We start from the raw sequence: 21,995 nt of genomic DNA, 5'->3' as shown, positions 1-21,995 counted from the left end.
GCCAAATTTGGGAAATTTTCAGCCATTGTTTCTTTAAAATATATATATATATTTTCTGGTCCATATTCTTTCTTGTTTCCTGCTAAGGCTCCAATTACATGAATTTTCAGTCTTTTTAAAAATTATTTTTCTACAGGTTTAGAGACCCTGTTCATTTCCTCTTTTCTCTCTCATTCAAACTGAGTAAATTCTATTAATCTGTACTGAAGTTCACTGATTCTATTTTCTGTCCTTTCCAGGTTATTAATTAGCCTGTTCAGTTAGTTTCTTTTATTGAGGTTATTATATTTTGCAATTCTGTAATTTCTTTTTTTTTAAGATTTTATTTATTTATTTCACAGATCGTAAGTAGGCAGAGAGGCAGGCAGAGAGAGAGAGGAGGAAGCAGGCTCCCCGCTGAGCGGAGAGCCCGATGCGGGGCTCGATCCCAGGACCCTGGGATCATGACCTGAGCCGAAGGCAGAGGCTTAAGCCACTGAGCCACCCAGGTGCCCCAATTCTGTAATTTCTGTATAGTTCTTGTAAGTTCTATTTTTTCCCTGAGGTTTTCTATTTTTTTCATTTGTTTCCAGAGAAATTGTGATTACTCACTAAGGTTCTTTTTCTGATAGCTACTGTAAAGTCCTTATAAGGTAATTCCAACATCTGATTTATCTCAGTATTGGTGTGAGTTGTTTTTTCGCGTTTGAGTTATGATTTTTCTCTTTATAGAACTTTTTTTTGTTGTATATTGGACATTTTGGGTATTATGATTGGAGACTTGGTCATATTTAAATCTTCTAGTGTAGCAAGGACTTGGACTATTAAGTCTAATTAGCCTGTAGACTCTATCCTCCTTTTGTGGGCTGTAGTTTCAAAGATAATTTAGTTTCTTGAGCTCTTACAGTGCTATTCTGGACTACTTTGTCTTCTGGCTCTCTCTGGTTGAGCTCTTGCTGGGTCCGTATTGGTGCTATGTGCAGTAATGGAAGGGACTTTTCTGGGCTACCAAGTTTCAGGAGTGGTGGATGCTGGGCTGAAGGCTGGAGGGCATTTCCCCTGATCTCTTTTCGGGCCACCTGATGCTGGTACCCTTCATACTTGATCTCTTCCAACACTTACCTGGTCACTGTCTACTGCTGGTCAGGAGTTGTGGGGTCTGTTTGGCTCTCTGCCACTGGGTGGAGGGTGAGGACATAGTGACTTGGGTTGCCTTCTGCCATTAGGTGAAGTGTTAGGAGACATCTAGCCTGGATCTTTTTCTGCTGCATGGTAGAACACTAGGAGCTTTATGGGTCTGCAATGCTCTGTACTACCCAATTCCTTCCTCTGTTTCTTCAATCTTATTAGAATTTTGGGGTTTTCTTATGATTTTTAGCTGCTTTCAGGTGAAAAGCCATAAAAATGGTAACTCATCCACTGTCCTTCCTTTTTTTTCCCGCTGTCACGTTCTTACCTGTTTTTACCTGCTTTTGCTTGCTCTGTCATACCTTCGGGCAGTTGTGGGGTTTTTTTCTCTTTTTTTTTCTTTTTTTTTTTACATTTGTCCAGCACTAAAATTATTTCTTTATTTGAGAGACAGAGTGTGAGAGTGAGAGCTGCCAAGCAGGGAGCCCGATGTGGGACTCGATCCTGGGACTCCAGGATCATGACCTGAGCCGAAGTCAGTTGCTTAATCAACTGAGCCACCCAGGCGCCCCATTGTCCAGCACTTCTCATCAGTAACTGCTGGGGATGGAGGAAGGTCTTTCCTAATTTTTGTCATTGCAAAATTCTCTTAAGTTAGGTAATCACTATAGTCCTGTCAGTAAACCCTAGAGAGTTGATGACAAAGGGATGGAGTGAATTTCTGATATTTGGGTTATTTTACTGCTGAGGTAGAGGAAAGAGAGATCTTCAGTCTGGTCAAATAGCAAACTGTGCTTATATTTTGTGTCTGTCTCCCCAATAAAACTGAATTTCTTTTGCGCAAAGGTCTGTACACTATTTACCTCTAATTCCTAGCACCTAGCACAGTGTTTGATACAAATAGTTGCTTGTTACATATTTGTTGAATAAATTAATAAGAATATCTGTAGATATCTCTGTCAGTCTGCCCTCCGTGGCAGAAGGATTCTTTGTTGATATTTATCATTCTTGTTGCTGCATCAGGACTTCCAAACTGATAATGAACTCTGTTGGGTGGGCAACTAATAACTGCTCTTATTTGTCCATTTTATTTTTCCATTTAGCAGTGGACTAGGGTTATATAAGAGATAGGAAATGAATCATGAGTTTAGATGGTTTTGATCATTTTATTCAAATAATATGGAAAATCACTTATTCTGATATTTATCTATTGCTAAGGTCAGCATTTCTTACCTTCTCTAGTGTGATGTGTTAGTACTAGTGAATTAATACTTCTGGTGGTTAAAATGGATTTCTTTTCATTTGACATTGTGGTCTAATCAGACATCCATTTCAATGGTTTCATTTTCAGCTGCTGGAAAGAAATATTAAACCTTAGCATTTCTTTTTTTAAAAGATTTTATTTATTTATTTGACAGAGAGAGAGAGAGATCACAAGTAGGCAGAGAGGCAGGCAGAGAGAGGAAGGGAAGCAGGCTCCCTGCTGAGCAGAGAGCTTGACACGGGGCTTGATCCCAGAACCCTGGAATCATCATGACCTGAGCCAAAGGCAGAGGCTTTAACTCACTGAGCCACCCAGGAGCCCCTAAACCTTAGCATTTTATATGCAGTTGCATCCTTACTGAGTATAATGTTTGAATATCACTTTGATTCTTTACCACAATATTTGCATTCCTTTTCCTTTTTTAAAAAATATTTTTCCAATTACTTTAATTACATGAGTAATATGCCACTATATGCTTTTGGTAAAAATTATAAACAATGCTGAGAAGCCTCATTTGACGCACCCATGTCCTTGTCCCTTCTATCGTCAGCTTGGTGTATGTCCTTCTAGATTTTTTTCAATGTAGTTACATATATAGATATGTATGCTTAGGCCATACATAGCATTGTTTTTCAGTTTGATTTTTGTCTTTACACAAAAAAGAAATCCTACTGCATGTGTTACTTTGTACTTTTTTTTACTTAATTATGTGTCTTGGAAATATAACTATGTTATTGCATATGGGTATGTTGGATTTTATTTAATTTAATTGCCCCATAGTATTCATTATTAAGACTATACTGAGGTTTATTTAGTTCTTCCTCCTACCGATGGACATTTTGACTATTTCCAGTTTTTCACTACTAATATTACAATGAACAAGGTCGATCATGCTAGAGGAGACACTAGGGCAGAATTACTAGACCATAATTCTATACATTTTTTTTACATTAATACATATTGTCAAATTGCTTTTCCAAAGGACTATACCAATTTAAATTCTCATCCGCCAGTGGCACAATCTGTCAATATTTGATAACATCAGATTTTTTGCTAGGCTGATGTGTAAAAAATAACATATTGTTTAATTTACATTTCCTTGATTCCTAGAAATTATGAGCATGTCTTCATATGTTTATTTTTGACTTTTTATTTTGAAGTGATTTTAGACTCACACAGAGCTTGCCAAAATAGTGCAGAGAATTTCGGTGTATGCTTCATTCAGCTTTGCCCAATATTAACATCTTATTTAATCATAGTGCAATCATCAAAACCAGAAAATTGACAGTGTGTGACACTATTACTTAAACTAAAAACCTTGTTTGGATTTTACCAGTTATTACATGCACTCACTGATTTTTTGTGTGTCTATAGTTCTGTGAATTTATTTCATGTATAGATTTACATAGCCGTCACCTAAATTAGGATGCAGAACATTTCCATTACTCAAAAAAACTCCTTTGAGCTATCCATTAATAGTCACACCCTCTTCCACCTCTAACCTGTGGCAGTCAATATTCTGTTCCCCTTCATGATCATTTTGTCCTTTGGAAAATAATCTATCAATGGAACTATACCTGTATAACCTTTTGAAATGGACTTGAGATCCATTCAACTTGTTAAATGTGTCACTAGTTGCTTATGTTTTATTGTTGTATAGTATTTCCTTGGATATGGCTATACCATAGTCTGTTTACTTTTTCATTTGTGGGATGCCTGGGTGGCTCAGTTGGTTAAGCGACTTCCCTCTGCTCAGGTCATGATCCTGGAGTCCTAGGATAGAGTCCCACATCAGGCTCTCTGCTCAGCAGGGAGTCTGCTCCTCCCTCTGACCCTCCCCTTCTTGTGCTCTCTCTCTCTCATTCTCTCTCTCAAATAAATAAATAAAATATTTTTAAAAATTTTCTTCTTTTTATTGAAGTATATGAGGCATATATGCATTAAAGTACCCTAATCTTAAATACATAGTTTAACGAATTTTTACATATGTATTCCTCCATTAAATGCAAATGAAGATAGAGAACATTTTTAGCCCCCTGGAAGGTTCGCTGAGATCAGCCCACATTTTTGTATGTATAGGTAGTTCGTTTTATTTTTTGGTGTGAATTGTTCTATTCTAGAATATGCCACGGTTCAGTGATCAGTGTTCCTACTGATGTACATTAAAATTGGTTCTGTTTTTTTACTCTTATGAATAAAGCGCTTTTAATGTTCCTGTATGTTTTATTGATGGACACATACACTCATTTTTCTTGTGTGTATATATTAGAAGTGGGATTGCTGGGGCGCCTGGTGGCTTAGTTGGTTAAGCGTCTGCCTTCGGCTCAGGTCATGATCCCAGGATCCTAAGATCGAGCCCCACATCAGGCTCCCTGCTCAGCAGGAAGCCTGCTTCTCCCTCTCCCACTCCCCCTGCTTGTGTTTCCTCTCTCACTGTCTCTCTCTGTCAGATAAATAAATAAAATCTTTAAAAAAAAGAAGTGGGATCACTGGGTCACAGGGAAAAGGTTTATTTAATTATACTAAATAATGTTACACAGTTTTCCAAGTATTGTGTCAAAATGCATTCCTACCAGCAATGTATGATGAGTATTCTAGTTATTTTACATCCTTATGAACACTTAGCATTACCTATATTTTAAATTTTAGCTATTCTGGTGGAAACAACGTAGTATATATTGTGGTTTTAACTTACATTTTTCTGATAAGTAACAATGTTGTGCATCTTTTCAGGTAATTCTTAGAGACTCAGATTTTTTTTAAAGATTTTATTTATTTGATGGAGTGAGAGAGAGAGATCACAGGTAGGCAGAGAGGCAGGCAGAGAGGGGGAAGTGGGCTCCCCGCTGAGCAGAGAGCCAGATGCAGGCCTTGATCCCAGGCCCTTGAGATCATGACCTGAGCCAAAGGCAGAGGCTTAACCCACTGAGCCACCCAGGTGCCCAAGACTCAAATATCTTCTTTTGTGAAATGCCTCATCAAGGTTTTGGGGGGGGGGGGGTTTGTCTTTTTCTTTAGTCTGCTTTAATCTCAAATATTTCTTCAGCCTTTCTTTGTTTTTCTTGACGGTTTTGAAAAGCACAGGCCAATTTTTTGTAGATTATCCCTCAGTTTATGTTTGTTTGAAGTTTTCTCATGATTTGATTCAAATAATGGATTTTTGTCAGGAATACCATGTAAGTGACATGCTGTTCTGCTCAGGGCATCATATTAAGAGGGCTGCCAGTTTGTCCCAATATTGGTAATACCAACTTTTATTACTTGGTTCAAGTAGGGTCTGCAAGGCTTCTCTACTATTAAGTTGCCATTTTTTCCTTTATGATTTTTGAGTTATTTGCAGGGAGCTATTTGACACTATGTAAATACCCCTTTCATCATCAAAACTTTAACCCACTAATGTAAGTATCTGTTGATGATATTCTAATTTCTTTTTTTTGATATTCTAATTTCATTATGCCTCTTTATATTTATTAGTTGGCTCTTCTCCTTTATTTATTTATTTATTTATTTTGAGTGTGGACTCACATAACCTTTTATTAATAAATAGATTGTGATATAATATTATCATAATTTATTTGATGGCTGAATTACCCCAGATTTGGCTAATCACAGTACTCAATGGCCTGAAACCCCGCTAGGATCTGGACTCCCCTGCCTAACTCTCTGACTTCATGTAGATTTTCTTTGACTTCTGTTGTCCTTTTGTGTGATGATTAAATCCTTCCACAGATCTGCAGTTTAAGGACAAGTAGATATATACTGTGTATTATTAGGCATTGATCTGCTGTGGTTCTATAGTAAGATGTGGTTTACTTTTACCCCCATAATGTGTTCTCCAAAGCTAGTAATAATCAAATATATTAAGACTGCCATATTCAATATGTATGGCTACCAAAATTTTTCCTTTCTGCATCCGTGCTGATTTGACTTTACTTGTAGGGACTCTACCTCCCAGAATGCCAAATGGCTCAGTTAGTTCTCTCCTTTTTATCTCCAATATGAATTCTCACTCCTTCCATTAAAAAACAAACAAACAAAACAAAAAAACAGGGTTGTTTGCTCTTTCCAAATAGCTGTAGAAGGCCTGGAGGGCTGGGACGTCTGGGTGGCTCAGTCGGTTAAGCATCTGCCTTTGGCTCAAGTCATGATCCCAGTGTCCTGGGATCAAGTCCCACATTAGGCTCCCTGCTGAGCAAGGAGCCTGCTTCTCCCTCTGCCTCCCCTCCCCCTGCTTGCTAAGTCTCTCTCTCTCTCTCTCTAACAAATAAATAAAATCTTTTTAAAAAAAAAAAGCTTGGAAGGCTGCAGGAAGAGCAGTGTCTGATCAATTTGATGATCAGTACAGACCCCTTGATTACTCAACCAGTGACAGATAATAGGGGGAAAGTATGAGGTATAAGTTGACTTTCAGTTAGGTCCCTTTCATGAGGTGCTCCCTAGGGAGGCTCTGGAGTAAAGCCCAGGTAGTTTTATTTCTTTTATATAGTTCTACCTGCCTTATAATTAATGAATCTTCCTCCTAGTTCTGTCACTCGTGCCTGTCAATATTTTGTGTGCCGATGTGTTTTCATCTTTTTTTCCTTGCCCGTTTAATAGCTTGGGTGTCTTTATGTGAGTTTATCCATGGAACTGTTCTGTGGATCAGTTATTTCTTAGGGTAAATTTCCTTACTCAGAATCTTGGCTTGGCGAGGAATTGGGCTTAGTTACGTAGTGACTTTATAGATGAAGGGTTTAAAAAAAAAGATTTTATTTATTTATTTGACAGAGAGAGAGCACAAGTAGGCAGAGAGGCAGGCAGAGAGAGAGAGGAGGAAGCAGGCTCCCACTGAGCAGAGAGCCCGATGCGGGGCTCGATCCCAGGACCCTGAGATCATGACCTGAGCTGAAGGCAGAGGCTTAACTCACTGAGCCACCCAGGCGCCCCAAAGGGTTCTTTATAAAAATATGGAAGTGGATATATACATTAATAATTTTTAAAAATTAAATTAACAATGATTTTACTGTTAAACAGGTATATACATCATATATGTAATGTTTTTAAAAATTTATTAATATATAATGTATTTTTTTCAGGGGTACAGGTCTGTGATTCATCAGTCTTACACAATTCACAGCACTCACCATAGCACATAACCTCCCCAGTGTCCATTGCCCAGCCATCCTATCTGCAGCAATCCTCAGTTTGTTTCCTGAGAGTAAAAGTTTCTTATAGTTTGTCTCCCTCTCCAGTTCCATCTTGTTTCCTTTCTCCCTCCCTTCCCCCTACTCCCATCCTGCCTCTCAAATTCCTCATATCGGAGAGATCATATGATAATTGTCTTTCTCTGATTGACTTATTTTGCTTAGCATAATACCCTCTAGTTCCATCCACGTCGTTGCAGATGGCAAGATTTTGGGGGATTTTGATGGCTGCATAATATTCCTGTGTGTGTGTGTGTGTGTGTGTGTGTGTGTGTGTGTGTGTCTGTGTGTGTATCTCACATCTTTTTTATCCATTCATCTGTTGTACATCATACAAATAGTCTTGAGCGGTTTGTATCTTTAATTAGACCTGAGTTTGAACAATGTCTCTTTGAATTATTTACTCTATGATTTGAGGAAAGTTAATTTATTTTAGCTCTGATTCTTTTCATTTACTAAATGACACTTCAAAATGCCCATTTTGGATTTGTACCTTACTTTGAAATGTAAAACATGAGATGGATTGATGGATATACATGTGATAAACAATTATAATAAAGTGCTGTAGACTGTGAGTGATGGATATATAGGTTTTCACTGAACAGATATTCAACTTTTGGAAAATTTTCATTGTATCAGAGAAAATGCCTGTCTTGTAGGCTAATTAGAATTAGATGAGATATATGTAAGAAATGCCTGGCATGTAATAAGTGCTTGATAAATACTGGTTGTTAAAAAAAGCACATCATAGGAGAGACAAGGTTTGTAGTGTTGAGAATACAGTGAGGCAGTTTATGGAACGTTTAAAGGTTTCTTGTTTTTTTGTTTTTTTTTTGTTTTTGTTTGTTTGTTTCCTTTCTCTTTCTTCCCTCTTCTCCTTCCCTGGAGATTATAAACTGCATCCAGGGCTGAGAATCACTGGTGGGAGGAGGGCAAGTAATGATAAAGTAAGTAAAGGGGAAAGAGGGTTAGGAACCAACAGAACTAACAGAAAGCCTCTGTGGTGTGCACATGTGGTCTTTGGTCCTCAGTACTCTTTGGAGTCATTTGTCTATTCATTGATTTCCATTTACTGACTCAGTTTTTGTTTTCATCACTTACAACTTTGGCTTGTTCATTTGTAAAATGAAGATAACAATACCTACTGCTCAGAGTTGTCAGAAGAGTGGAATTTAGTTAAATTATGTATATGAAGTGCTTAGCACTTAATAAATGCTCAATAGTGATTGGTTTGTTGCTGTAATAAAAATAAAAATAATAACAAGAATATTATAATGAAAAACTATTATTGAGCATCTATTCCTATTTCAGGTGTTTTTAGGCTCTGGGAATATTGTGATAAATTTTACAGATCTAATCTCTTCCCTCGAATAGCTCTCAGCATCATGGGTGAGAAAGGTCTAGAAACTATAAGAGAGTGGTTTAGGTATCAAAATGGAGAGGAGGGGATGGTATGGCCCATGGAATCCAAGCCTAATTTTGCTTCTTATTTTAGCCTTGTCCTCCTTCTGTATGTGTGCAGAGGTACTTCAGTATTAATTGAACTATGCTAGCAAGTTATCAAGGTCTCAGACATCCAGATTATCAAGGTCTCATTAGGAAAGGGGATTGGTGCCTGTCTTTCATTTGGATTTTAAGGTGGGGGTAGTTGAGAAACAAGCACAAGGAATCATTTTCTGCCTTCCCTTTCCCCCTCCAAACTAGTCAACCCATACTGAAGTTTTTTCCTGAACACATTAGATTAGCTTCTAATTGCAGATTAGATAATTAGCTTTTTAACATAATCACTGTTTAAACACTGAAAGCAAATATTTTGGCAATGAGATTTCTTTTTTTCATACACACAAGATTCAATAAGCTATATGCAGTTTAACAAATGGTTGTATTAAAGAAATTTTAAATGAATTATAATGAGTCCCAGCAGGATAGAACAGTGACATGGTGGCCTGATACATAAATCTGGAGGCAAATCCTATGGATTAAGTAAGGAGAAACAAGACATAGTTACTGTAACTATAATCTGGAATGATATTTTATAACAACTTATAATTAATGCTACTTTGTGTCCTTAGAATCATGGCTAATAGTTGGTTTGTCTTTTTTTTTTTTTTTAAAGATTTTATTTATTTATTTGACAGAGAGAGATACAAGTAGGCAGAGAGGCAGGCAGAGAGAGTGAGAGGGAAGCAGGCTCCCTGCCGAGCAGAGAGCCCGATGCGGGACTCGATCCCAGGACCCTGAGATCATGACCTGAGCCGAAGGCAGCGGCTTAAACCACTGAGCCACCCAGGCGCCCCTGGTTTGTCTTTTTTACATGATATCTTCTAATCAAGTTCTCTCATAATATTTTGAGGCGTTTCAAACCTATTATTTATAAATAAATGCTAAGCTATTTTTTAGATGTATTTCAGATTTAATGAACTGCTCCCTTTTTATTTTTGTTTAAAATGACTATAATGTTGTGTATTAAAATAATAGGGACCTGCCCTGTGATTACCAGATTTGAGAAAGTTGGATTTATTTTTTTCTTAATTACTAATGCAAGATGACTACAGCTAAGCTTATTAACACCTTATTATATATTCTTCCAGACCATTGTATATGCTTATATATACATGTAATTTTAATCTAACCATAGTATACATATTCTTTTATAATCTTTTTTCACTTACAGTGTTATCTTACATGTTTTAACAAATTTTTAAGGGGCTACATAATACCCATTACTATGAATATAGCATTATTTATTTAATGGAGCAAGCAAGGGAAACAAGTGTCTAATTTTTTTGCACTTTGTGACTATAATCTGTGTTGTGAGGAACATTCTTAAAGCTAAGTCTTTTATATACTCTTATTTCCTTTGTATACACTCTTAATTATATCCTTGGGTAAATTTCTAGAAATGTCATTGATAGATGTTTTTAAGACTTGATGCATTCATTGATTGTTAAGTTACCCTTCAGAAAGGTGTAACCAGTTTATAGTCCCACCAGTGGTTTATGAAAATACCTATTTTCCTATACACTTAGTATTTGATATCCTTTCAAAGTTTTAAATTAGAAAATGTATGTAGTAACATTGTAAAAAGTAGGAAAATAGGGAAAATTACCTAGAATGCTATTTCCTTAACATAGCAGTGATTATAATATTTATTATAGTATTCTAGGCTTTTAACACGTGTGTACGTGGTATGTACACTTTTGTTTTCTACTTTTTTCATTCATTGGTAAGCAGTTTCCCCTGCCTTTACTTGGCCTTCAAAATTCCAGTATACAATGGCCACATGGTCGTGCAATACATATTTGTATTTACCTAACTCATCCCCTATTCATGCCAGTATTCATTTTGTGTAATGCCACAATTAAAACACAGATATCTACCATTTATTCAATATGTACTGTGAAACAAACTTTATATTATGTACTTTTGTCTCCCTTTGTATTATTTCCTGGCTTTATGTCCAGGAATGGTAATATTGGATCATGAACATTTTTATGGCGCAGTCCTTCTTACGTCACTGTTTTCTTTCTTATTTCTTCCTATCTTAAAACATTTATTAGAAGCCTAAAATGTGCCAGACGTTGTGTTAAGAGGCACTGAGAATGCAAAGATAAATCAGAGTCCTTGGAGTCAGACATTAAACATACATGATAAAGAGGGACATGATAAAAGGCAATCCCAGGTGACGGCGCATCGATTTCTTGGTTGGTCATTCTTTCCGTCCATCCTCCCCCATCCATTCATCCGTCCATCTACGCATTTATGCCCACATGATTTCCCTCTGGAGTGTGGGAGAGCTAGTTGTAGACAGCATGATGCCCATTCACTCCTAAATATTTCAGTATAAGAATAAGTATCTTTTTTAACCACAATACAATGACCAAATTCAAGGAATTTAAATACGAATACCATACTATTGTTTAAACTGTTGTCCACATTCAAATTTCACCAGTTGCCCAAATGATGTCATTTATGGCAGTTTTTCTTCTTTGATTCAGGATCTAATTGAAGATCATGCACTGCCTTTAGTTGTGTTGTCTCTTTTGTTTCCTTTAATCAACCATTCTTTGTCTTTAGCCTTTTTGAAGAATAAAGGCTAGTTATTTGGGTTTTTTTTTAATATTTTATTTATTTGACAGAGAGAAATCACAACTAGGCAGAGGCAGGCAGAGAGAGAGGAGGAAGCAGGCTCCCCGCGGAGCAGAGAGCCTGACGTGGGGCTCGATCCCAGGACCTTGAGATCATGACCTGAGCCGAAGGCAGAGGCTTTAACCCACTGAGCCACCCAGGCGCCCCTGGGGTTTTTTTTTGAAGATTTTATTTATTTATGAGAAAACGAGCTGGGGGAGGGGCAGAGGGAAAAGCTGACTCCCTGCTGAGCAGGGAGCCAGATGCAGGGCTTCATCTCAGGACCCTGGAATCATGACCTGAACCAAAGGCAGATGCTTAACCAACTGAGCCACCAAGGTGCTCCTAGGTTGGTTATTTTGTAGACTATCATTCAGTTTGGAACACCTGGGTGGCTCAGTTGGTTAAGTGTCTGACTCTTGATCTCAGCTCAGTTCTTTTTTTTTTTTTTTTTTTTTTTAAAGATTTTATTTATTTATTTGACAGAGAGAGATCACAAGTAAGCAGAGAGGCAGGCAGAGAGAGGAGGAAGCAGGCTCCCCACGGAGCAGAGAGCCCGACGCGGGGCTCGATCCCAGGACCCCGAGATCACGACCCGAGCCGAAGGCAGCGGCTCAATCCACTGAGCCACCCAGGTGCCCTCAGCTCAGTTCTTGATCTCAGGGTTGTGAGGTCAAGCCAGCATGGACCCTACTTAAAAAAAAAATAAAAGAAAAAGAAAAAAAAAAAAGGAATGTCCTTCAATTTGAGTCTGTTTGAAGTATGCTTTTGCTCAGATTCAGATTATGCATTTTTGTTAGGAATACCATGTAAGTGATGAGGTGTTCTTTGCACATCATATTAGGAGGCATGTGATGTCAGTTTGTCCCACTAATGCTAAGGTTAAATTTAAGTTAAGATGGAGGCTGCTGTGTATAGTTTTTTTTTTTTTTTTAACCATAAAGTGACCTTATTTTTGCTTCTGTAATTAATAAGTAATCTATGGAGAGATATTTTGAAACTACTTAAATTTACCCTCTGGTTTTATCACCCATTGATGATTTTCTGATTTCATCATTCCCTATATTTATTAGTTGGCTTTGTGCTGTGAAAACTTTATTTGTTTGTATCAGTATGAACTCATGTATTCTTATTTTATTGAGTGGGTTATATTCTGTTACTATCATTATTTATCTTGATGCCCAAATGTCCCATATTGGGGCAGTAGGAACCCCTTCAAGCTGACTCCTGTATATTTTGGTATGTTCCCATCATTCTTTGAGCAGTTCTTTACTTTTTGGTATAACAAGATGATCCAGCCTCATCTTGTGCTTTCTTTGCCCCAGTGTTGGAATCAGCCATTTCTCCAGGAAACCTTCATCCCTTATAGTTTGGAAAACAAGATAAGAGCTAAGGTATATGTTTTTTTTTTTAAAGAGTACCCAAAGTGGTTTTCCTGGTTTGTCTGGAACCTATTGTAATAGAGGCTTATTGTATATAGGCGTTCTGTCCATAGAATGGGCAGGACTGAGGAGAAGTTGAAATAGTCCAGGAAGGTGAAAGAATGTAAGTAGAGTCACACTATGTGGAAGAGCCCAACTCACTCAGAGGAGCTACATTTCAGTGTGGCTTCAAGTAGAGGAGTCTGAGAATGAGGCAGGGACCAGTTCATTGAGGACTTTGCCATCCAAAGGAACTTAACCTTAGAGATGTCGAACCATCATAGAGGGTTTAAACTGGGTAGGGAAGAGATAAAATTTTGATAGATTTGCATTTTTAAGGACACTGTGCTGTCACTAGTGACAATATGTAGGATGGATTAGATAAATGCTTAAAATTGTTTTCCAACATAGTTGGCATTTTCCCTCTTAGAGGTCCAGTATTGCAGCTGCTGATACTAATGTGTCAGAGGGATAGTTGTCAGTAGTTTAAAGAGAGCAAGAAAAAGCCAGAGCACACAAGTTAAAGCTTGAGTCATTTATCTGTTTGTTGAAATGGCAGCAACTCTCCCTTTTAGTACTGCTTTTACAATCAAGACTGGAAGCTGAATGTCAATGTTTTCCATTGAAAAAAAAAACACAAACAAAAGATATAAAATATTGATGAATATGAATATTGCTACATTTTATTTTTCTTTATCTTTGGTAGTAACAGCTAACATTCACTAATGTAGACATTCCACCTAGTTTGTTATGGTAACCAAAATATGAAATGTAACAACCATGTTTTTTGAAATAATAGCAGATTGCATTTTTAGCTTGAAGTTTGTTGTTATAACAAGTTTTATTTTTGTACTATTTACAGCCTGTATCCCAGGCAGTTGGAATTGAACAAGCAACTCTTCTAAAACCGGATTTAGTTAGAAGGTGAGTATCTTCAAATTCATACCATCAAAACAATGAGAGTGTTTTGAAGTATTTGCACTCAATGGGTGCTTAGTGAATCTTGATTAGAGAAGCTTCTGTTTTCTTGTATTTGTGTGTATGTTCAATAAAATAGTAGGTATTTTACTTTTTAATGTTAATACTCATATGGGACATTAAATTATTGATTATTTTCTTGTTCTTCTTATTATAATACTCTATTCTTAAGAAAAGCTTAAAGGGGTTAAAAAAGACAATAGAGAATAGTGTAATTCAGAGTAAAAGTCCTGCTAATCTAAAGAAATTAGGTATAACCAGGTATATAATTGTGTTATTATCTGGTAGTTGGAAATTAATATTTTTCTCTATTGTTCAGATTGGATAATTTTTATTCTCTCTTCAAGTTCATTGGTTCTTTCTCCGGTTCATTCTGCTATTGTGCCCATTTGATGAGTTTATTTCTATGATTATACTTTTTTCCAGTTTTATTGAGAAACAGTGGACATACATCACTGTATAAGTTTAAGACATACATCTTGATGGTTTAATTTACATATACATTGTGAAATGATAACCACAATAGATTCAACTAACATCCATTTTCTCATCTAAATATAATAAACGAAAAGAAAAAAAAGGAAAAAAATCTCTCCTTGTGGTGAGAACTCACAGGATTTCCTTTTTTAACGACTTTCCTACATCTCATACAGCAGTGTTTACTATAGTCATTGTGTTGTGTATTACATCCCTAGTACTTATTTATCTATAACTGGAAGTTTGTATCTTTTGACCATCTTCCAGTTTTCCCTCTCCCCACCCTCTGCCTCTGGTAACCACAAGTCTGATCTCTTTTTCTGTGAATTTGTATGGGTTTTTTTTTTTTATTTCTGTTTTTCTTAGATTCCACTTATGAGATTGTACAGTATTTGTCTTTCTGTCTAACTTATTTCACTTAGCATAATGCCTTCAAAGTCCATTAATGATGCTGCAAATGGTAGGGTTTCCCCTTCTCCTCTGGCTAAATAATAGTCGCGTGCGCGCGCGTGAGTGTGTGTGTGTGTCTGTGCGTGTGCATACACCACAATTTCTTTATCCATTCATCCATCAATGGACAGACAGGTTGTTCCCATGTTTCATGTCTTGGCTATTGTAAAGAATGCTGCTATGAAAACAGGAGTGCAGGTATCTTTTTGAGTTAGTGTTTTTGTTTTTTGGGGATATATTCCCAGAAATCAAATTGCTGAATCATATGGTAGTTCTAGTTCTAATTTTTTGATGATCCTCCATACAGTTTTCCAGAGTGGCTATACCAATTTATAGTCCCACTAACTACACAATCATTCTCTTTTCTCCAAATCTTTGCCAGCATTTGTTATCTTGTCTTTTGGGTAATGGCCGTTCTAATAGGTGTGAGGCAGTATTTCTAGAGCTCAGTTTGCTGATACCCATTCTTGAGACAGAGGTACATGGGTGGCTCAGCTGGTTAAGTGTCTGCCTTTGGCTCAGGTCATGATCTCAGGGTCCTGGGATCAAGCCCTGTGTCAGGCTCCCTGTGCATTGAGGAGTCTGCTTCTCCTTCTCCCTCTGCCCCTTTCCCCAGCTTGTGTACACACGTGATCTCTCTCATGCTTTTTCACTCTCGTACTCTCTTTCTCAGATAAATAAATAAAATTTTTAAAAATTTAAAAAATTCTTGAGACAAAATGGAAACACAACATACCAGAACTTTTGGGATGCAGCAAAAGCATTTCTAGAAGGGACATTCACAGTAATAAATGTCTACATTAAGAAGCAGGAGAGATCCCAAATAAGGAACTTAACTCTGCACATTAAGGAATTATTAAAAGAGCAAACTAAGCCTGAAGTTAGCAGAAGAAATAATGATTAGAGTAGAAAGAAATGAAATAGAGAACAGAAAAACAACAGGACATTAACCAAACTAAGAGTTGGTTCTTTGAACAGATAAACTAAATTGACAAACCCTTAACTAGACTAAGCAAAGACAAAAGATTAAGGACCCAAAGCAACAAAATTATAAATGAAAAGGGAGGAATTACAACTGATAACACAGATATTCAAAGGATCAAAAGAAGCTATGATGAACATCTTAATGCCAACAAACTACAACCTAGAAATGGATAGATGCTTAGAAACATACAATTTACCAAGACTGAATCAGGAAGAAATAGAAAATCTGAATAGACCAATTACTATTAAGAACATTGAATCAGTAATCAAAACGTTCCCAACAAGTAAAAGCCCAGGACCAGATGGCTTCACGGGTGATTTTTACCAAATACTTAAGGAATAATTAACATTAATCCTTCTCAAACTCACAGTAGTGAAGATGAGGGAACCTTCCCAAACTCATTTTATCATATCAGCATTATACTGATACCAAAACCAGAAAAGGATACTGCTAGAAAAGAAAATGACAGGCCTATTCCCTGATAAATATAGATGCACAAAAACCTCAATAATATACTAGCAAACTGAATTCAACAGCAAATTAAAAGGATCATACACTATAATCAAGTAGTATTTATCCCTGGGATACAAGGATGGTTCATCATACTCAAATTAATGATTTGATTGAAAGAAATGACTCATATGATCATATTAATAGAATGAAATAAAAGAGTCATATGATCATCTCAGTAGATGCAAAAAGTGTGTTTGACATAATTAAATATTCATGGTAAAAACTCTTAAGAAATTAGACACAGAAGGAACATATCTCAATATAATAAAGGCTATGTATGGTAAATCCATATCTAACATCTTACTCAATGGTGAAATGTTGAAAGCTTTTCCTTGAATATCAAGAACAAAACAAGGGTACCTAAGATTAAAAATCTTAGAGCAGGGGCGCCTGGGTGGCTCAGTTGGTTAAGCAGCTGCCTTCGGCTCAGGTCATGATCCCAGTGTCCTGGGATTGAGTCCCACATTGGGCTCCTTGCTCCGCAGGGAGCCTGTTTCTCCCTGTGCCACTCTGCCTGTGCTCGCTCTCGCTCTCTCTCTCTCTCTCTCTCTCTCTGACAAATAAATAAATAAAATTTAAAAAAAAATCTTAGAGCAATGAGGGAAGAAAAGAGATAAAAGGTATCAATCCCATTTACAATAGTATCCCAAATAACAAAAATACATAAGGGACAAATTTAACAAAAGAAGGGAAAGATTTCTATTCTGAAAACTACAAAATATGGTTGAAAGAAATCAAAGAAAACACAAATAAACGAGTAGGTATTCTGTGTTTGTGGCTTAGAAGAATTAATGTTAAAATGTTAGTACCACTTCACAGCACTCACGATAGCACATACCCTCCCCAATGTCCATAGCCCCCTCCCCCTCTCCCAATCCCACCTCCCCCCAGCAACCCCCAGTTTGTTTTGTGAGATTAAGAGTCATTTATGGTTTGTCTCCCTCCCAATCCCTGTACCCCTGGGGATAAAAATACATCATATGTTTATTTAAAAAAAAATTTGGAAGGGGAGGCGAACCATAAGAGACCATGGACTCTGAAAAACAACCTGAGGGTTTTGAAGGGTCAGGGGTGGGAGGTTGGGGGAACAGGTGGTGGGTAATGGGGAGGGCACATTTTGCATGGAGTACTGGGTGTTGTGCAAAAACAATGAATACTGTTACGCTGAAAAAATAAATAAAATGAAAAAAAAATCAAATGGCCAATTAAGGGCAGGTCTATTTCTGAAATATTCTATTCTGTTGATCTATTTCTTGTTAATGCTAATACCACGTACTTTGATTACTACAATTTTACAGTAAGTGTGAGTCAGAGAATAGGATTTCTCCAACTTTGTTCTTACTCAAAATTACTTTCTCCATTATAGTGTCCTTGCATATTTTTATGTAAATTATATGCAAATTTTGGCATCAGCTTATACATTTCTACTGAAACGCCTCCTGAGATTTTCATTAAACTTATATTGAATTCATAAAAAAAAAAAAATGTTAGTACTACTGAAAGCCATCAATAGATTCAGTGCAATTCCTATCAAGATTCCAGTGCCATTTATCACAGAGCTAGAAGTACTCCTAAAATATATATAGAACCACAAAAGTAGCCAAGTAGCCAAAGAAATCCTGAGAAAGAGAAACAAAGCAGGCGACATCACACTTCCTGATTTCAAGCTATACTATAAAGTTACAGTCACCAAAACAGTATCATACTGGCATAACAACAGATAGACCAGTGGAGGACAATTAAGAGCCCAGATATAAAACCAAGCATATACAAGTCAACTAATATTTCACAAGGGAGCCAAGAATACTTAAAAGACAGTCTTTTCAATAAATGGGGTTGGGGTAATTGGATATTCACATGTAGAAGAATGAAACTAGATCCATATCTTACACCACTCACAAAAGTTAACTTGAAATGGATTAAAGACTTAAATGTAAGACCTGAAACCGTGAAACTCCTAGAAGAAAACACAGGAATAAAGCTCCTAGACAGGGGTCTTGGTAATGATTTCTTGGATATGACACCTAAAACACAGGCAACAGAATAAAAAATTAACAAGTGGGACTACACCAAACTACAAGCTTTCTGCACAACAAAAGAAACCATTAGCAAAGTGAAAAGAAAACCTATGGAATGGGAAAATATTTGCAAACTATGTATCTGATAACAGGTTAATAACCAAAATATGTAATGAACTCCTATAACTTGATAGCAAGAAGACAAATACCCCAATTAACAAATGGGCAAAGGACCCAAACAGACATTTCTCCGAACAAGATATACAAAAGGTCAACAGGTATGTAAAAAGATGTTTAATATCACTAGTCATTAGGGTAATGCACATAAAACAACAATGATATCTTACTAGTGAGAATATGCCCCCAACTTGATTCTGCAGATGAGCAAAACCACTCATTGGGTTTACTACTTGGACACTACAGGTATGAATTTGTCTGCCAAGGAATCATCTGTTGTCCTGTTGCAAACCCTGCCCTCCTTCCCTGTTATACTTGTATTCCCAGTGGTTGAGCCCTGCAGATTCTCCTGCGATGCCTGTAGTGTGAGATCAAAATAGCGGCTCCCACAAAGCTGCCCACAATGCTGAGTGAAGGCTGGTTGTCGCCCCGCCAGGCTCTCTTTTCCAACTGGAGGTATTAGAGGCTCCAGTACTATGCTGGCTTGGGATAGGGGCAATGTGGCCAATGTACAGCCACTTCTCTTACCCCTCTTTTTTTCTAGAGGGGGGAAGGAGAAAGGGAAAGCCTGAGCATGAGCAGGCGGAAGGGGCAAAGGGAGAGGGAGAGAAAATCCTAAGCGGTTTCCATGCCCAGCATGGAGCTCAACTCAGGCCTAGATCTCATTATCTGGTCTGAAATTAGTAGTCAGATGCAACTGACTGGGCCACCGAGGTGCCCCTTCTCTTATCCTTCTAATCCAGTCTGACTTGGTCTCTACGGTGCAGAGCGGTGGCTTCAGTCACACCCCCATCTTCTAGGAATCTTTCAGTGGTGTCTTGTTCTTGAATAGTTATTAGTTGTTCTTGTGAGCAAAGGCAGAAACAACCTATGTTGCCATCTTGGTGATGTCACTTCCTGTGATTGTGCTTTATTTTTATAATTTTCCTTAATTCTCTCTTAATATCTTTATTTTTCTATGAGATTTTCTGTTTTCGCATTTGCTTCTAGAATATTTGTAATTGCTCATTGAAGCATTATGATGATGGCTGCTTTAAAATCCTTATCAAGGGGTGCCTGGGTGGCTCAGTGGGTTAAAGCCTCTGCCTTCAGCTCAGGTCATGGTCCCAGGGTCCTGGGATAGAGCCCCAATCGGGCTCTCTGCTCCACAGGGAGCCTGCTTCCTCCCCTCTCTCTCTGCCTGCCTCTCTGCCTACTTGTGATCTCTCTCTCTGTCAAGTAAATAAATAAAGTCTTTTAAAAAAATAAAATCCTCATCAATAAGGGACGCCTGGGTGGCAAGTCAGTTAAGCATCTGCCTTTGACTCAGGTCATGATCTCAGGGTCCTGGGATTGAGTCCAGCACTGGGACTTCTTGCTCAGCGGGGAGCCGGCTTTTCCCTCTATCTGCTGCTCCCCGTGCTTGTTCATTCTCTCTCTCTCTCTCTCTCTGATAAATAAATAAATAAAATCTTTAACAAAATAAAATCCTTGTCAGATAAATCCAGTATCTGATTCATCCTGGTGTTGGCATTTCTTGATTGTCTTTTTGTATTCAAATTGTTATTTTCCTGACTTTTGGTATGATAAGGAATTTTCATTTGTCTTCTGGACATTTAGAATATTATTTTGGGAGACTTTGGATCATATTTAAATACTGTATTTTAGCGGGCTGTTACCCTATTTAGATGCGTAGGTTCTGATCTACTTTTGTGGGCTGTGGTTCTAATGACAATTTAGTTTTCAGAGTCCTTGTAGTATTCGTACTAGTAGTACTAGTTCACCTTGCTTGGTTCACTTGACACCACTAGGCCCCATTGCTGCTCCCCCAGGCCAGAACTCCAGGCCACATGCTACTGGTGGAGCTCCCTCTAATCTTACTAGGGGAGGGAAGAGCTCCCTGAACTACCTTCTGCTGGGTTGGGGGTCAGGAGACCACTGGTCTTGCTGCCTTTGCCTTTGAGCTGAGAGTCAGGAGACACTGAGCCTGGACTGTCTTGTCACTGGGTGGGTAATTGGGAGATGCCAAACTGCTTTGTTTTTCCTTGAATCCTGGGAGTCCCTAGCCAGTCCACTTTCATATTTTTATCCTTCAGTATCTAGCTGTGATTGTCTACTCTATTTAATTTCCACACTATTTAGTTGGACTTAAGAGGTGGGAAGAACAGAGAGAGTTGAATTTCTGCCATCTGTCCCAGACCCTGAACTGGTGTTTTAAGATTACTTTGAAATGCAAACGAAATAGCCCTGTTGACTAGAATTATGTCCCTTTTATCTTTTAAAGGTGTTGTTACTATTATTTTTTTGTATATTAAAAAACTAAGAGCAGTATTATGTATCTCCTTCCACCATTTGTTTTTTTTTTAAGATTTATTTATTTGAGAAAGAGGGGAAAAATTGAGTAGGGGAAGGGACAGAGGGAGAGGGAAAGAGAATCTTCAAGCAGTCTCCCCACTGAGTGTGGAGCCCTATGTGGGGCTTGAACCCAGGACACTGAGATCATGACCTGAGCTGAAACCAAGAGTCAGACACTTAACCGACTGAGCCACCCAGGGGCCCCCTTCTACCACATGTATTTATATAATTTTTTTAACATGAACATACGAAAAATTTTAGAAGTTATTTTTATATCTTCTTTCATATCTTTAAATATTTCAGGAGTAGTTTCCAGGAGAAAGGAATTTACCTAAAAATTGACTTAAAAGATATGTGTTTGGTGCTAACAGATCTTTTCATTTAATTTTTTAAATAGATTTTAATTTATTTATTTGACAGAGATCACAAGTAGGCAGAGAAGCAGGCAGAGAGAAAGGAGGAAGCAGGCTCCCTGCTGAGCAGAGAGCCCGATGTGGGGCTTGATCCCAGGATGTTGGGATCGTGACCTGAGCTGAAGGCAGAGGCTTTAACCCACTGAGCCACCCAGGCGCCCCTTCATTTAATTTTTAAATGTGTTTACTGGAAATTTTGTATTTATTGCAATATCTTCAAACTTATTAAAGAAAATGCTGAAAAGTGTCCTGACACAGATGAACTGAAAGATAGCTGCCATTTCATAAGCATACTGATATGAACCTGCAAGATATAACTAGTTAAAATTAATTACATTGAACCATATTTTTTTTTAAAGATTTTATTTATTTATGTGACAGATAGAGATTACAAGCAGGCAGAGAGGCAGGCAGAGAGAGAAGGGGAAACAGGCTCCCCGCAGAGCAGAGAGCCCAATGCGGGGCTCGATCCCAGGACCCCAGGATCATGACCTGAGCCGAAGGCAGAGGCTTTAACCCACTGAGCCACCCAGGCGCCCCTACATTG

General features: G+C 37.7%; 1 protein-coding gene across 3 annotated transcripts in view; it reads left to right on the top strand.

Annotated features, from left to right (window-relative positions):
- WNK3 (WNK lysine deficient protein kinase 3) overlaps positions 1-21,995 on the top strand; it is a 157,738-nt gene that overhangs the window by 78,588 nt on the left and 57,155 nt on the right. For all 3 annotated transcript variants that reach the window (XM_045994705.1, XM_045994706.1, XM_045994704.1), the window contains exon 11: positions 13,966-14,027. In XM_045994705.1, the coding sequence (XP_045850661.1) occupies positions 13,966-14,027 (62 nt within the window). The remainder of the gene's footprint in view (positions 1-13,965; positions 14,028-21,995) is intronic.

Source organism: Meles meles, chromosome X, assembly GCF_922984935.1.
Source record: "Meles meles chromosome X, mMelMel3.1 paternal haplotype, whole genome shotgun sequence".
Classification (NCBI taxonomy): Eukaryota; Metazoa; Chordata; class Mammalia; order Carnivora; family Mustelidae; genus Meles; species Meles meles.
Note: the sequence above shows the minus strand (reverse complement) of the source record. Positions and strands in the feature narration are given on the sequence as shown.